Source organism: Podarcis gaigeae, assembly GCF_964106915.1.
Source record: "Podarcis gaigeae genome assembly, chromosome: 12".
In the NCBI taxonomy this organism is placed as follows: Eukaryota; Metazoa; Chordata; class Lepidosauria; order Squamata; family Lacertidae; genus Podarcis; species Podarcis gaigeae.
In genome coordinates, this window is record NC_139688.1 from 2,725,462 (window position 1) to 2,741,861 (window position 16,400).

Genomic DNA, 16,400 nt, shown 5'->3' on the forward strand with positions numbered 1-16,400 from the left:
AGACGAACGCCTCGCAAGACGGAAAACCCGGTAGATGAAAGGGTTTTCCGTTTTGGAGGCGCTTCGCAAAAAGAATTTCCCTATGGGCTTCCTTTGCAAGACGAAAGCCCATAGGGAAATCTCCGGGACAGCGGGGAAGCGCAGCGCGTCTTCCCCACTGTCCTCAGACCTCCTCCGAAGGCTGGCGGTGGGGCGGAGAGACCTCCTCCCGCCGCCAGCCCTCGGAAGGCTGCTCCTTCGGAGCAGCAGAGAGACCTTCTCCCCGCGCCAGCCTTTGGATGGCTGTCCTGAAGACTTGCGGTGGGAGGAGGGTTTTCCTTCCCACTGCCAACTTTCAGAATGCTGTTCTGAATGTTGGCGTGGGGAGGAAAAACCCTCCTCCCACCGCAAGCCCCAGGAACAGAGGAGAAGCGCTGCGCGCCTTCCCCTCTGTTCCCGTACCTGTCCTGAAGGCTTGCGGTGGGGAGAAAAGCCCTTCTCCACACCGCCAGCCTGGCAAGCGGTCTCCATAGGAACGCATTAATTGATTTTCAATGCATTCCTATGGGAAACCGTGCTTCACAAGACAAAAAACTCGCAAGAAGAAAAAACTTGCGGAACGAATTAATTTCGTCTTGCGAGGCACCACTGTAATCCTTCCTAAATGAAGGGGCAACACAGCAGCTCCTGTTTAGCCTTAGATCTCTGTATAAGCAGCCCCCCCCCATATCCTTTTTGCTAAGTGCAGGGACTCTGAGGCTGGATCTACACGTTATAAGAACGCTATCAGATATATTGTCAAGGCATTTATTAAAGGGTCCCAGGTCTGGATTCTTCCCATTCTTCCCTCTCTCTCTCCGGCCAGGCATCTCTTCTGCTCAATGCGCCCCCTGGTGGCGTTATGGGGGTGCTCTGCTCCCAGAGCATCTTCCTGGCCTCCCCCCCCCCCCTCACTTGGAAAGATCCTTTTGTGGGCGGAGAGGGAATCCAAAGGCCGAGGAATAATTCTGGGGGTGCAGCAGCAGGGTAGCAACAGCCCCCGCCTCCCCCTGCGGAGTCTCTTTGGCAGAATGGGGGGGGCTGAGGAGGACCAGACCGGCTTGCAACTCGCATCCCGGGCCAAGCGCAGGCCAAGCAGCACTGCCAGCCTCTTCTGGGGTTTTAGAAAAACATGAACTTGGGCGGGAGCCACTGAGGAACTGAGATATGGCCACTGACTCGCTTGCGGGTGGCGGGTGTACACGGGACTGGGTTGAATTCCCACGTGCGCATGCCTGCGCGCATGCAGGGGTTGAAGTGCAGTGAAATCTCTCGTTCCGGGGAGTGGAGATGGGCCTGGGACATCTTAGCCCAAGGAGTGGGGGCGTTGCCTCCCCTTCACCCACCCCCATCTGGCTTGCGGAGGGGGGCAGCCTTGCAGGGACCCCGCCGCCCCTCAAACTTCTTCCTCAGTGTTATGTACTGAGTTGAATAGGATCCAAAAGGCAGCAGTCTGATTGGTCCTAGAACAATAGGATTCAGAATGCAGCAGTCTGATTGGTCCTAGAACAATGCAGCAGTATGACTGGTTGGCAGGAACCACCCAATCATGCTCCAGATTGAAGTGAATCCACAACCTGATTGGCTTACAGTAGAATTCCGGAATTAGCCAATCATGTGCAGCCCATTGTGTAAATAATGTATATAAAGCAGATACCTTGAGGGGACATCCATTCATTCCTCCTCACCACTATGAGCTGAATAAAGAGCATGAAATCACTTTGCGACTCTGAGTATATTTCACTCAGCCAAACCAATACCGTAGAGGCTGTTTTCTCCTCCTCCACCCCTCCCCCTTCAGGATGGGTTGTCCTGAGTTACAGGACTCGGGCTGTAGCCAGGCTGCGCAACCGCGCAAGCCAGGGGCAGGTGGGGAGCAGAGAGATGCAACCTCCCCTTCACACGCAGGATGCTTCCCTGGGCTCCCCAAGAGGTGCGATCCAGCGCTTGTCTTCTTTCGCTGCCGAGAAGGAGGAGGAAAGGGTTGAGCTCTCCAATTCCACGAGAACTGCTCCTCCTGCTGCATCCCGAGCCCCCTGCTCCCTCCCGGGGCTTCCCTGATCCTGGAGAAAAGTTCAAATTCCTCGAGGATCTGGCTTGTGAATGGGGCGGGGGGGGGAGGGAGGCGGAGAGCGTTGCGCCCCCTCGCCTCTCCAAAGCAGGGGATGCATGAGGGTCCCAGCCTGATGGAGGGGAGGCAGTGACGGAGCCCAAGGCACCCGCTGAACTTCTTGGCTGAGTGGGGAGTGGGTGCACGCCATTAGACCCTCCCTACCCCCCCCCCGCCCCACCTCGGAGCCCCCACTGATTTCTCAGCCAGCGCAGAGGAGGGGATTGGGGTCTTCCCCGTTTGAGAGCCAAGAAGCTCCGCACATCCCTGTGACTTGAATTTTAAGGCACTTTTGCGTCCTCATTCCTGGTATAAGAGCAGGCGGGAATGAAGTCCGCCAAATTCTTTTTCTAGGTTGTCTGCTTTAGTGAGCCACTTCTGCCAGCTAACTCTGCTGAACCTTCAACAGCCACCCAGTTGAAGGCCATCCCAGATTCACTGTTGTTCTGAAAACCAAGCTGGAAGCTGGCCCTGTTCTCCCCAGCAGTTTGGGTGCCCGTTGGACCCAAATGTGCAGGGTTCACTGGCTAGGAGATTGGTTTATTTCTTAAGTAATTGCTTTGGTGAAGCCCAGGTCCCTCTGCATCTGAGTTGAAAGCAGCAACCCCTGGAGAATAAGACCCACGGCCAGCACTGCAGGGCTGTTGTGTTGCAGCTGGGCAAGGAAGGGGGTGGGAGATCCTCTCTCAGCCCCCCCCCCTCCATCACTCATGCAAAATCATGCTGCAAGTCCACTACCTGATTTCCACCTCTAGAGGTGCAAACCTTTCCAGAAATCACGTTCAGCCTATTCACCATGCATGGGGAGCATTCTGTACAGTATATCTAAAAGACTATAAGAATCTAAAAGAAACTAAAGGAGGGGTTAGGAGCATTAAACGGATGTGGAGGAGCATAAAAGGTTAGTATATAAAAGACTACAACTATCAGTTTAGAGAGCACTATGATGTGAGTGTTCATTAAATCTAGTTTGTGGTGCAGGTCATCATCCGATGGCTCTTGAGCGCAGCTGTGCAGAATCTGGCAACGTCGTATGTTGTAGCAGGGTTGGGATCTGACAGCAGCAGGGAGGTATAAAATTGTCCTGTGCACCTTGGGATACTTATAGAGTAGTGGGGAGAGGGGGCCGATACAAATGTCTCTATAGGATAGGCACTGGAGAAGCACATGCTCTGTTGTTCCTGTTTGTCCAGAGTCACAGGGGCATTGCAACTGATACAGTGGCAAATAAAATAATAAGCAGGTGATTCTTAGGACATTGCACCCAGACAATCCGGTTTGCTCATTAGTTTATTAGGAAATTCGTTTGTTTTTGTCCTGACAGCTCAAAGGAAGTTGGTGGGCTGGCTTTAAAAATCCCCAGCTTTGCTAAAGGGGAGATACTGAAAGAAACGATTACAATGGTAATGTAACAGGTAAAGCACTGCACCAAACTGGTGGGCTGGCTTTAAAAATCCCCAGCTATCGAGAGAAAGGATTACAATGGTAAAGTAACAGGTAAAGCCCTGCACCACACGCACATAAGGCGAGAAATATATTTATGTAGCTGACACCCTTGCGAGCTTTCCCTTCCCCCTCTCCCTTGGCCCTTTTCTTGCCTTCCGCCATGTAAGATTCAAGCGCTGCCTCCATGATGGGCGTCTCCAGGTATGGCCTTGCATTCCCCTGGACCATCTCCAGGACCATCTCCATCAGCTCAGAGACCTGGTTCTCCCGTTCTCCTAATGCCGCCCTGTTATTAAAAGCGCAGAAGCGCCCCCCGCATTCTTGGACCAGCTTCCGGACAGCCTCGTTATCTGACTCCATCACGTAATCCCGAAAGGAGTTGCCTTCTAAGGCTTCTTTGCGGGTGAACAAGAGGATGGTGTGCTTCATGGCCTCCCTCCCAAACATCTCCCGGACTCGCTGGGCTGCCTCCTCGTCCTCCGCGGTGAAAGGGCCCACCTGGGTCACAAATACGAGCGCATGAGGGCCAGGTTAAGAGAGGTCAAGGCAGCGCTTGGTCTCCTGGTCCAGCCTTTCATCGCAATCTCCGGTGCCCAAAATATCCGCTGTGTCAATCACAGACACAGGATGGCCTCTCCAAGTGCAAGACACCCTTTGGCAGACCAAGGTGGTTGTCCTGGCCTGAAGTTTCGAATGAAAGAGCTTCTGGCCAAGGATGCTGTTTCCTGTGGCGCTTTTGCCGCCTCCAGTCTTGCCCACAAGGACGATCCTCAGTTCTCCACTATTTCCTGCGGGTTTTGAAAGACAGCAAAGAGCTGGTCAGCAAAAATATCAGAGTAACCACTTCTGGTGGGATCCCTCTTAATATGTGATTGTTGAGAATTATATTGTTTTCTGATCCTCAGAGAGACTGAATGCATATGTAAAGCGTACACATGTATAAATAAAAGCAGAAGAAGAACAGATTGGGAAACATTTGTGTACACCTGATAAATTCAACAATGTAAATAAGTTTTGATGGATGCAATAATGGAATACTGAATGGTTTAGTTTTTTGTAAAATACAGTGGTACCTCGGGTTAAGTACTTAATTCGTTCCGGAGCTCCGTCCTTAACATGAAACTGTTCTTAACCTGAAGCACCACTTTAGCTAATGGGGCCTCCCGCTGCTGCCGCGCCGCCAGAGCACAATTTCTGTTCTCATCCTGAAGCAAAGTTCTTAACCTGAAGCACTATTTCTGGGCTAGCGGAGTCTGTAACCTGAAGCGTATGTAACCTGAAGCGTATGTAACCCGAGGTACGACTATATGCAGGGATTTATGATATGCATCTTGAATTTGAACAAGCGCTAGTTCCTTTTCCCAGCTCTGGTCAGTGCAGGCAAGAATGAGCCGGGCGAACCAGCGGCATGATGCAGCCGAGGGCATCTTTCTAGGTTCCTGCAGATGTGCGTCAGGATGGCATCCCACCCAGCCACCTCCCACCTCCCCAAATCACAAAATATTACACATTGGTATAACAATATTTTTTTCTGCAAATAAATTAAATAAATGTCATTGGGGGTGCCGTGAAAAGCTCCTGCGAAATAGATCTGGAATAATCCACCCCACCCCAAGCAGTCAATCTGCCTCTGAGTCACTTGAACCCTTCCTTACCTCCTCTGGTCCAGTCCATCTTCCCCTGAAAAAAATGGCAAGAAATCAAGATGATATTCTCAGGCAGCCTTCCATCTGCAAACCCAGCACCCCACCCCTAGTTCAGACATGTGATATCACAAATGAGAAACAGCACATTTCAGACATAAAAATGTTCAGAATATTTTGCAAGCAATGAGAAAGGAAATGCCCACTGAACTCTGCCCAAACGCTGTGGCTCTTTCCTCAGGTGGCACTTGAGGAAATTCAATTCAATTAAAAACTTTATTATTATTAATTTCAAATATTATTTTCACGTATTGCAAGCAGAAGAACACCCCCCTCACCCTGAAGAGAGCGTCTGGCAAACATCAGTCTAAATATATAAGGCTTTATATGACATTTGATGTTTTATTATGTGTTTAGATCTGTTGGAAGCCGCCCAGAGCAGCTGGGGCAACCCAGTCAGGCGTGTGGGGTGCAAATAATAAAATTTATATTCTGGTGGAGTGTTTGTTTAATTTATTCATTTCATAAAAACAGATTAAAAGTCTCGCCAGCATTCTAAGCATCTGAATAGGCTTGTCTAAACAAGATTAACAGGCCTTCCCAGTGTCCCTATGTTCCAGGGACAGTCCCAGATTTACACAAGCCCCTCCGGTTTCAGTTGTGATCCCAGAATGTCCCGCTTTTCCTTAGAATCATAGAATTGTAGACTTGGAAGGGACCCCGAGAGTCATCTAGTCCAGCCCCCTGCAAGGCAGGAATATCCAGCTGCCCCAAACGGGGATCAGACCCGCAACCTTGGCTCTAACCAACAGAGGCATCCAGGCTTAGGATGTCCCTATGATCATGGGAGAAATGTTGGAGGGCCTGGAGTTACAGAACCCACGAGCCAAGGAGATACATCCTTCGTTGGCATCTCTTCCCAAATCACTGAATTCAGGGATCAAGACCTCGGCTCGCTGTCACAGTGGAATCTCCCCCTTCCCTCCTCTGCTCTCTCCAGCCCATCCGCACTCGAACTCCGAGCAAGGGAGTCTTTCGCCAGGAGGGAGAATCAGCTCAGCTGCCCTGCATGCAGAAGGTCCGAGGTTTGACCCCCAGCCTCTCCAGGTGGGGCTGGGGGAGAGACTTGGGCCTGGGAAGCGCCTGCCAGTCAGTGCAGGCGACATTGCGCGAGACGGAGCAAGGGCCTCACTTTGCGCAAGGCGACGTCTGGGGTTCCCAAATGCAGAAAGAGAAGCGCACCTTCTTCGCCGCGTTGTCTGCGCTGCGCTTGATGGGCGTTGCGCTCTCTCTCTCTCTCTCTCTCTCTCTCTCGGACCAGGGACTCGGTTCAGAGGGGAATAAAACGGAGAGGGGCAAATCCAGCCCCCCTCTCACCCTGCAGTGCACCCAAATATTTCTGGCTAGCAGCCCAGAGCCCTTTCTCAGACGTCAGGGAGGTTTCTCTGACTTGTTTCTCATTCACCAAAAGAGAATTGCCAAGCGGAGACGACTCTGCTCGCCCCACTGAGTCTTACGGGGCGCTTGCAGAAGCACCCGAGAGGCAGAGGAACCCCACACATCCCTCAGACCCACAGCTTGGTGCTGAGGAGGCGTGAGCAGCAGCTGCAAGAGTTGAAGGTCCGAGACTGCAGGTTTGGGAAGCAGATCAGTCTGTGTTGGAGATGCTCCGTGTCTTTCCTGTTTGCCTTTTAATTTGGGACTCTTGTTAGATATGCGGAAAACGCAAGCTCTGTTTCCGCCCCCTCCTCCCACCCCCTACAATTGTGACTCTCGAAATGGCTGTAACATTCTTTCCCCTTTCCGTCCTATGAAACTTTTAGGCGAAGGAGCCTCTCCTCACAGAGTTACGCCTGCCAACCTGCAGACAGATCCGGGAAGGCAGTGGCCCCCAAACTGGGAGGTACCATCCCGTGGGAGTTGGGGGGCAGTGGGGTTGCCTAAGGGGGCGGCAGGGGGGACGCAGGAGGTCAAATGGCTTTGAAAAGCTGGTATCACTGAATCGAGTTCACCAGCATGGTTGAATGAATTAAACGAAATAGTTTTGAATGATTGTGCAATTGTTGCTGTCGTGCAAAATGTTACTGGGTAACATTAGTAGGTTTTGCAAAATGCTATTCTGAATAATACTTTTTTATACAGTAGATTAGAGGGCAATGGAGATGGGTTTATGGGACCAAGAGGGGGTGGCCCAGAAAAGTTTGGGTTTTCGCACAGGGAACCTTTCGAAGGGCATTTGTAAAGAAGTCTGGAGTGGGTTTTTTTTCTGCAATCTGCTGACATGGTCACCCTTTCTAAGGGGTGAAGTCTGACAGTTTCCCACAATGAATTTGTTCACTTGCTGGACTCAATGGCTTCAAAAGTCTGTTCTCGGGGGCAAAGCTAGCCTTTTTCTCACCCGGGTCTGTGAGTAATAGTGAGGATTTTTACTCTGGTGGGAAACCCCATTAAGTTCTGTGGAACTTACTCCAGGAAAATGTGGGAAATACCCCTGTACAGTGGTACCTTGGGTTACAAACACCTCAGATTACAAACTCCACTAACTCCAAAGTAGTACCTCAGGTTAAGAACTTTGCCTCAGGATGAGAATGGAAATTACCCGCCGGTGGCAGGGCACCAGCAGGAGGCCCCATTAGTGAAAGCGCGCCTCAGGTTAAGAATGGTTTCGGTTTAAGAACGAACCTCCAGAATGAAGTTTGTAACCTGAGGTACCACTGTACTCTGACACCAGCATTAATTTTGCAGTAGAATTTTTAGGGTTTCCTATCAAGCAGGAGGCACAATGAGAAATGCACCTCGGATTCTTTTCTTATAATATTATCAGACTGAGCAAGGCAACCATGCGGGTGGCAGGATTATGGTGACTGATGCAGGCCTTTGACCAGAGCCACAATGAAGGAGCACAAGGAGGTCCCAAAGGGGGAGATGTGTCCGAAACAGGGATGCTGAGAAGGAGCATGAAAAACGAGTCCTTGAGGTGAAACCTGACTTTTGGAGAATCTCATCCTCTTCTTCTTTCTCCATAAACAAAAGATGTTTCTATCCCACTTAGTGTAAACAGAGGCAGAGATCTGCATTCCTTCTCCTTCACTCTGTTTGCTACTTTCCACATGGACAAAACATTATTTGTATCTTGCGATGGCTCCATGTCTCTCTCCTTCCTCTTGGAATTTTTGATCCAGGCCTCCCCGGCATTCGTGTGCTTCTCTTGTGGAAATCATGGCCACCTTCTTTATTTATTTTTTTATAAGATATTTATTAACCTTTTTTCAAAGAAAGACATAAGTTTGCAAAATAGAAAAATTAAAAACAAAGAGTTACAAAAATAAAAAGAAAACCTAGAAAATAGAAAGAGATAAAAAGAAAAATACAGGTATTATCAAAAAATACATAAGAAATACATACAAAATACAAAAACAAAATATCTAAGGAAAAAAGTTTAAAAACAAATCCAGTTTTCAATATCTATAGATTCATTTACTTATTTTCTTGACTTCCTCACACCTCCCCTTTTTGTATTCCCATTTATATAATTGATTCAGCAAATCCTTACCCTCTTTCATTAATCTTAACTTTAGATCTTAACCTATTATAACAATATATTTTCATCCATTATCAATCCGTATTTACATATTCTTATTAATCTTGTTACCAATACCACTTATTTTCAATCCAACATCATTTTAACATTCATTAATTTTATAGTATTTCTGCAAGTAGTCTTTAAATTTCTTTCAATCTTCTTCCACCGACTCTTCTCCCAGGTCTCGGATTCTGCCAGTCATTTCTGCCAATTCCATGTAGTCTATCACCTTCGTCTGCCACTCTTCCAGTGTGGGTAATTCTTGTGTCTTCCAATCAGTATCCTTGCTGCTGTTGTTGCGTACATAAAAGAAGTTCTATCCTTCTTTAGCACCAGTTGGCCGACTATGCCCAAGAGGAAGGCCTCTGGTTTCTTCAGAAAAGTATATTTAAATACCTTTTTCATTTCATTATAGATCATCTCCCAGAAAGCCTTGATCTTTGGGCATGTCCACCAAAGGTGAAAGAATGTACCTTCAGTTTCTTTACATTTCCAACATTTGTTATCGGGCAGATGGTAGGTTTTTGCAAGCTTGACTGGTGTCATGTACCACCTGTATATCATTTTCATAATATTCTCTCTTAAGGCATTGCATGCCGTGAATTTCATACCTGTGGTCCACAACTGTTCCCAGTCAGCAAACATAATGTTATGTCCAACATCTTGTGCCCATTTAATCATAGCAGATTTAACCGTTTCATCCTGAGTGTTCCATTTTAACAGCAAGTTATACATTCTTGAGAGTATCTTAGCTTTGGGTTCTAACAGTTCTGTTTCCAACTTTGATTTTTCGACCTGGAAGCCAGTTTTTTTGTCCAAATTATATACCTCTCTTATTTGATAATAATGAAGCCAGTCTCGCACTTTATCTTTTAATTTCTCAAAACTCTGCAATTTCAGTTTGTCTCCTTCTTGCTCCAAAATTTCCCAATATTTAGGCCGCTTGGCCTCCATATTGGGCTTTTTCTGAGCCTTAGCCTCCATCGGTGACAACCACCTTGAGGTTTTATTTTCAAGTAAGTCTTTGTATCTTATCCAGACATTAAACAATGCTTTCCTGACAATATGGTTTTTAAATGCCTTATGTGCTTTAACCTTGTCGTACCACAAATATGCATGCCACCCAAACACATTGTTAAAACCTTCTAAATCCAAAATGTCTGTGTTCTCAAGAAGCAGCCATTCTTTCAGCCAGCAAAGCGCTGCTGATTCATAGTAAAGTTTAATGTCTGGCAGGGCAAATCCACCTCTTTCCTTTGCATCAGTTAATATTTTAAATTTTATTCTAGGCTTCTTGCCCTGCCAGACAAATCTAGAAATGTCTCTCTGCCACTTCTTGAAACAATCCATTTTGTCCAGAATTTGTAATGATTGAAACAAAAACAACATTCTTGGCAATCTTTATCACAGCAATTCGACTCAACAAGGAAAGCTTCAAATTTGACCATATTTCTAAGTCCTTTTTCACTTCTGACCAACATTTTTCATAGTTGTCTTTAAATAAATTCCCATTTTTAGCTGTCATGTTAATTCCCAGGTATTTCACTTTCTTGACTACTGTTAAACCTGTCTCATTCTGAAACTTCTCTTTCTCAAAACAAAATAAAAAAATTCCTTCGAGTAGCACCTTAAAGACCAACTAAGTTAGTTAGACTTAGTTGGTCTTTAAGGTGCTACTCGAAGGAATTTTTTTATTTTGTTTTGACTATGGCAGACCAACACGGCTACCTATCTGTAACTTCTCTTTCTCAATCGGTGTTAAATTTTTCTCAAGGACTTTAGTTTTTAACCTATTCAACTTGAATCCTGCCACATGACCAAATTCTTGAATCAGTTCTAATACTCTTTTAGTACTAGATTCTGGCTCCTCTAAAGTCAATACTAAATCATCTGCAAAAGCTTTCAATTTATATTGTTTAGCTCCGACCTTTATACCTTTGATCAGATGGTCCCTTCTAATCATATTTAACAAAACCTCCAGGACCGCAATAAAGAGCAATGGGGAAATTGGGCAGCCTTGTCGTGTCCCTTTCTCTATCTTAAATTCCTCTGTCACCACATTGTTAACTATTAATTTCGCCTTTTGTTCTGAATAAATTGCACTTATACCATTTTCAAACCCTTGACCAACCCCCATCCCCTGAAGATTTTTCTTCATAAAACTCCAAGAAATATTATCGAAGGCTTTCTCCGCATCCACAAAAATTAAAACTGCTTTAGTGTTAATGTCCACTTGCAGCTTCTCCAAAATATTAATTATATTCCTCGTATTGTCACACAAGTGTCTGCCTGGGAGAAAGCCAGCTTGGTCCTTATGTATCTGTAATGGTTGTGAGGGGGTTACTTGTGCGTAAATTGCCTTCAGTTTAGTTAGCTTGTTTGCTCAACCATGTTTAGGGTTAGAGCTCGCCCTCCGTGACCTGTTAGTCACTTGCAGAATCCGTCAGTGGGCGTTCCTTGAATCTCTTCCAGCATAAAAGCTGTTTGACCCCAAGTCTCCTCCTATGTTCCCTGCGCAGAACGTGTCTGCGCAAGTAAGGGGAAGGCAGGGGCATACCAGCACTCTCTCCGCTAGTTTCGGTTGAAGGGTCTTGGAGCCCTGACACCGATTCCTCCATCTCCCTCTCTTCTCTATTGGTGTCACGCTGAATTCCTTCCCCCCTGCTGGTTCCCTCTCCGGCATCGCTCTGGAGCCCTGCCTCCGCCTCTCGCTTTGATGTCAGTTCCCTGACAGTATCTCCTCCACTAATACTTTTTTTAATCTTTTAGCCAAAATGTCAGCAAATATTTTGTAATCCACATTAAGCAGGGATATGGGTCGGTAATTCTTGAGTTGTGTCTTTTCAGACTCAGTTTTCGGTATAAGTGTAATATATGTTTCTTTCCACGACTCTGGTGCTTTTTCCCCCTCCAAAATTTCATTGCAAACCTCCTTTAGTGGTTGAGTTATCCCATCCTTCAAAGTTCTATAATATTTTGAGGTTAAACCGTCCAGCCCTGGAGATTTACCCAACTGCATATTCTGAATGGCACCTTCTACCTCTGCAAAATTCTGTAATTCAACATTATCTTATTTTCTTGAGAGATTTTTTGTAATCCATTTTATTTCAAAAATTGGTCTATGTCAAATTCTTTCTGAGGCCCTTGTGTATATAACTGTTCGAAATACCTCTGGAAACATTTTCTAATTTCCACTGGATTCTGAATGTTCTTTCCTTCCACTTCCAAGTTAATAATGGTGTTGAGCTTTTGTCTTTTTTTCATCTGCCAAGCTAGCAATTTCCCACATTTATTTGCCGATTAAAAAGTCCTTTGTCTCATTTGTTTAATTTTCCATTCTATTTCTTGATTCATCATCTTCATATATTGCACTTGATATAACTTTATTTCTCTCAGAATCTCTTGTGAGTTTGGTTTCAATCTCAGTTTCTTCTCGCCCTCTTTTATTTTTTCCAAGATCTTATCTTTTTTCTCATTTTGGGCTCTCTTCTTTATTGAATTCTGTTGGATTAAGAAACCCCTCATGACTGCTTTACTTGCATCCCAGATTACTCTTTTTTCAACGGTAGTGTTCAAATTTATCTCAAAATAGTCTCTCAAGGTTTTTTGGGCCTTCTTAGTAACCTCTTGATCTCTAAACAAGGTGTCATTCATCCTCCATCTGAAGGAACCAATTGGTGTTAGTTTCATCTCCATTTTCACTGCATTATGGTCAGAGCACGTTTTTGGGCAGATCTCTACTTTTCGAATCTTAGGTGCCAGTCCTCTAGTTATCCAGATTTGGTCAATTCTTGTCCATGTCATTTTAGCTTCAGAAAAGAAGGTTCCCTCTCTTCCCAAGGGATTCCTAGTTCTCCAAGTGTCAATCAAATCCATATTGTCAGTCAATTCAAAAAATGTTTTTGGTAGTCTGCCATCTTTGGTAACTACCTGTCTCTTCAACTTGTCCATGTTTGTAGATACCACTCCATTCATATCTCCCATCAAGATAATGTTATAGTCCATATAGTCTAACAAAGTCTCATGCAACTTCTTAAAAAATTCAGATTTCCCATCGTTCGGTGCATATACTCCTACTATCAAAAATTTTTCTCCTTGTGTTTGAATTTCAATTGCTACAAATCTTCCTTGATCATCTTTAAAGACAAATTTCGGTGTTAGGCTCTCTTTTGCGTAAATAACTACTCCTCGCTTTTTAACCTTGTCTGATGAAATAAACTCCTGGCCCAGTCTTTTATTAACCAATATTTTTCTGTGTAACCTTATCACATGTGTTTCCTGTAAACAAATCAAGTCCAATTGTTCTTTTTTCAATAAATGAAACACTTTCTTCCTCTTCTCTGGGGAATTAAGTCCATGAATATTCCAGCTTAATAGTTGCAGAGACATGATGTATTTAACTTACTGTTCCTTCAACTGCTCTCAATAAGTTCTCTTGTTCTGACGGTGGCATCACTCTCTCTAACTTGTCCAGTCCCACAGGTAGTGATACTTTGTCTAGTATTCCTGGTTTTAGGGCTCTTGGCTCTTCTCCAACTCCTTTTTGCAAGTCTTCTTCGTGGTCTCTCAGAAATTTTTCTTTATCCTCCACTGATCTTATTTTGAACTTTTTACCTTTAAAGGTAAAAGATAAGCCTTGGGGAAATTCCCACCTAAAGATGATTCTGTTTCCTTTCAACAGGGCCACCAAGTCTCCGTAGTTAGACCTAAGGTCCAAGAGATATTTCGGAATGTCCTTGAATATCTCCACTCTTGAATCATTTATTTCCAAGGTATTCTGATAAGGCAGACTCAATATTTTATCTCTCTCCTCCTTTGATCGAAGGGTAATCAAACAGTCTCTCACTCTGTTCTTTCTCCCTCCTCTTCCAAGTCTAAAAGCACTTACTATCTTAAAGTCTTGTTTACCATCCAATTTCCAAAAGTCTGCAAATTCCTGTGTTAGAAAATCACTTAAGTTGTCTTTCTCAAGTTCAGGTACCGCCCTAATCCGCAAATTGGTCTGCTTTTCCTTCAATTCGATCATAGACAAGATTGACTGGTGGGCCCCAAGCTGTTTACATATCGGTGTTATCTTTTCCTCTACAGCCACTGCTTTTTCTTTTGCTTCCTGGGCTATCTTTTGATTTGATGTAGATTCTTGCAGCAGCTTTTCAATGGATTCTGTATTTGAGTTCACCTTCTGCCCCAAATTATTAATACTTGTAGTATTTTGGTCAATTTTATTTGTTGCTTCAGTAAATTGTTTGCTTAAATTATTCAAAGACTCATAAATTTTATTTAAAACTGATGTAAATTCTTCTTCCGATATCGTACCTTTTGCCCCAGCTTGTACTGGGTCTTCCCCTTGTGTTACAGAAGGACTTGATACAGATCCTCTACGCTGCTGCACTGCTGCAGTAGTCTGCTGGAGTCTGACCTTGCCCGATCTTGTTATTTTTTCATCCATAGCACTTTGTCTGTAAGTCAAGGTCACTCAGCTGTTTTGCAGTGGAAGTTCCCAGGCTAGTAGAAGATGGAAAATTCCCCAACCAGTTGTAACAATTTCAGTAAGCCTCTAGGGGGACACAGTAACAGTCCATAATAATGCGATATAGTATCTTCCCAACTCTCAAAAGTCCCCCTTCAGCAAATAAGTAACAGTTTCAAATCCAAAATGTCTCACTTGCAGAGTTAACTGTCAGAAAGTTACAATGTCCATAAGTATTGCGACTCTCAATACAACAATTTTGTTTAATCTTGGCAATCCGTTTCCCAGGATTGAGTGGTAGTCTTATATCCCTTTTTCCTTCTTTTCTTTCTCCTTTTTATTTTTACGTGCAGAAAATACTTTCCCTTCTTCCCTCCCTCTCCTTCAATTCAGGGAGGGAATTCTTTTGATTTGACGTTTGGATCTAAGTCTTTTTTAACGCACCTCTCCCGGTGTTAGCTTATACAGCCTTTGCTTTGATCTATATACAAAACGGAAGGTGGACTTCCTGTTTACACCTTCCCGCTTCAGTGCCAAATTTAGCCTTCTTTTCTTTGGCTTTCAGTCTTAAAGCTTGACTTACTCACGGGTTGTTGTTCAATAGCCGAATTGTCTCAGGAAAAGAGGTCAGCGCTCTCTGGCAACAGCTGCACGGCTTCACTCCACGGAAGTAGCGATCGACTCTCAGCACCGCGCCAGACCCCCGTCTCGCTCCAGAGCCCCTCGCAGGGTTCCCTTGCAAGTTTGGGAGGCGCTATAGGTGCCCGCCGAGTCCCACGGTCACAGGCTTCCCCCACCTGTGATTTTCGAAAGGGTCCCGCTTCGCCGTAGCGGCAAGACCCGATTTCCGCGGAGCTATTCTCTCCGAGTTAGAGAGAATCCGCCATTGCCGATGGCGCCACCTCCGGAAGTCCCAGGGCCACCTTCTTTAGTTCAGCGGATTAGTATACAGTACTAGATTTTCTCTGAACTGCCCAGCCTGGGCTGTTGCTTGCATCCAAACGGGTCACTTTAATCTCCTGAACTTTCTCTGTTCCCTCGAGATGAGAAGCCCTCAACTTGTTTCAGTCTCTGAAGGTAGGAGTCTATCAATTGATGAAGATGATCATCCAAATGTCATAGACCAAATGGAGGAGTTTGTGAGGTTCCTTGCCCAGTGAAGTCGCCTTACTGGGAACCGAAGTACTGCCCACTCCACACTCAGGTCAGCTACAGATTGTTCTGTACTTTCTCACACATACAATGCGCTAGATACTTCACCACACTCTACCTCCCAATTTTTCCCTTTTCCTCCACCAGACCAACATCTGATGTACCCAACCACCTAGCGTACTCAGTTCCCCCTTACTGAGACGCAGAAGTTTGATCAAGACTTCTCTTCCTCCCAATTAATTGGAGGGCCTCAAATCCCTTTGTGCACTTACCCTTGGCTGGTTCCCTGTTTATTTCTCTGGTTCCCCCCGGTCCGTCGCCGCCAGTGAGCAGGGTATGAGACAGACGAGACTTCTGCGTTCCCCCTGGAAAAATTTACCAGTGCGCGCTGGGTAAGCAGCTTAGAGATCCTCTCTCTTGTACCCTGCCCAGTAGGGCGAAGGGGCTGCGTTCCAGCAGACCACTTATCCGAGTCACAGGGGCACCATAAAATGTAGCACCCTGCTTGTGGTTAACGCTTAGCTGGAATGAAATATTCAACGCAGCAATAGAGAAATTAAAATAATAATTTATTTGTCAGACAAATAAATGAGAGGCACAGTGGTATATGGTTACCAAGCTCTGGCCTGGCCTCCTGCCATTCTGGCCAGCACTTATATTTCCTTAATCCAGCCCCCTTGCTCCTCCTGTGGCTGCCTCTGTCCAATCAGCCTGGTTGAAATTCCTATTGGCTGTTTGCTAGAACCAATCACAAAAGATACACCCATTTCCTTCTGTCCTTTTATGGAACACAAAGAGCTATATATTCTTATATCTATAAATGACAAATAAGTAGTAATATATCTTACATGTGTCTCAACAAGGAATCTTAATTACCAGCTCACCTCTTGCCCTCCTTGCCCTATTGCCTTCCAAAACAGATGGTTAATCTTAAATTTTTATCTTCAAGGATCTTTAGTTCACATCAACATTGAAAGA

At 45.3% G+C, this 16,400-nt stretch overlaps 2 protein-coding genes and 1 pseudogene across 10 annotated transcripts in view; 2 read left to right on the forward strand and 1 right to left on the reverse strand.

Annotated features, from left to right (window-relative positions):
• The window catches only part of LOC310827678 (uncharacterized protein), a 244,131-nt gene that overhangs the window by 114,117 nt on the left and 113,614 nt on the right, over nucleotides 1–16,400 (forward strand). The window contains exon 3 of one of the 8 annotated variants that reach the window (XR_014556476.1): nucleotides 6,795–7,479. The exons of the other annotated variants lie outside the window; for them this stretch is intronic. The gene's annotated coding sequence lies outside the window, so the exon portion shown is untranslated. Of the gene's footprint in view, nucleotides 1–6,794; nucleotides 7,480–16,400 lie in introns of those variants that run through there. 8 annotated transcript variants of the gene reach the window in all.
• The window catches only part of LOC310827769 (uncharacterized protein), a 174,871-nt gene that overhangs the window by 112,568 nt on the left and 45,903 nt on the right, over nucleotides 1–16,400 (forward strand). The window contains exon 3 of the mRNA XM_083704191.1: nucleotides 622–737. Within this exon, the coding sequence (XP_083560317.1) occupies nucleotides 622–633 (12 nt within the window). The 3' untranslated portion in view covers nucleotides 634–737. The remainder of the gene's footprint in view (nucleotides 1–621; nucleotides 738–16,400) is intronic.
• LOC310828588 (GTPase IMAP family member 2 pseudogene) lies at nucleotides 1,917–5,465 on the reverse strand (annotated as a pseudogene). Its single transcript, XR_014568575.1, has 3 exons — nucleotides 5,230–5,465; nucleotides 3,610–4,362; nucleotides 1,917–1,978 (listed from the first exon to the last, which is right to left on the reverse strand). The product of XR_014568575.1 is annotated as a GTPase IMAP family member 2 pseudogene (transcript).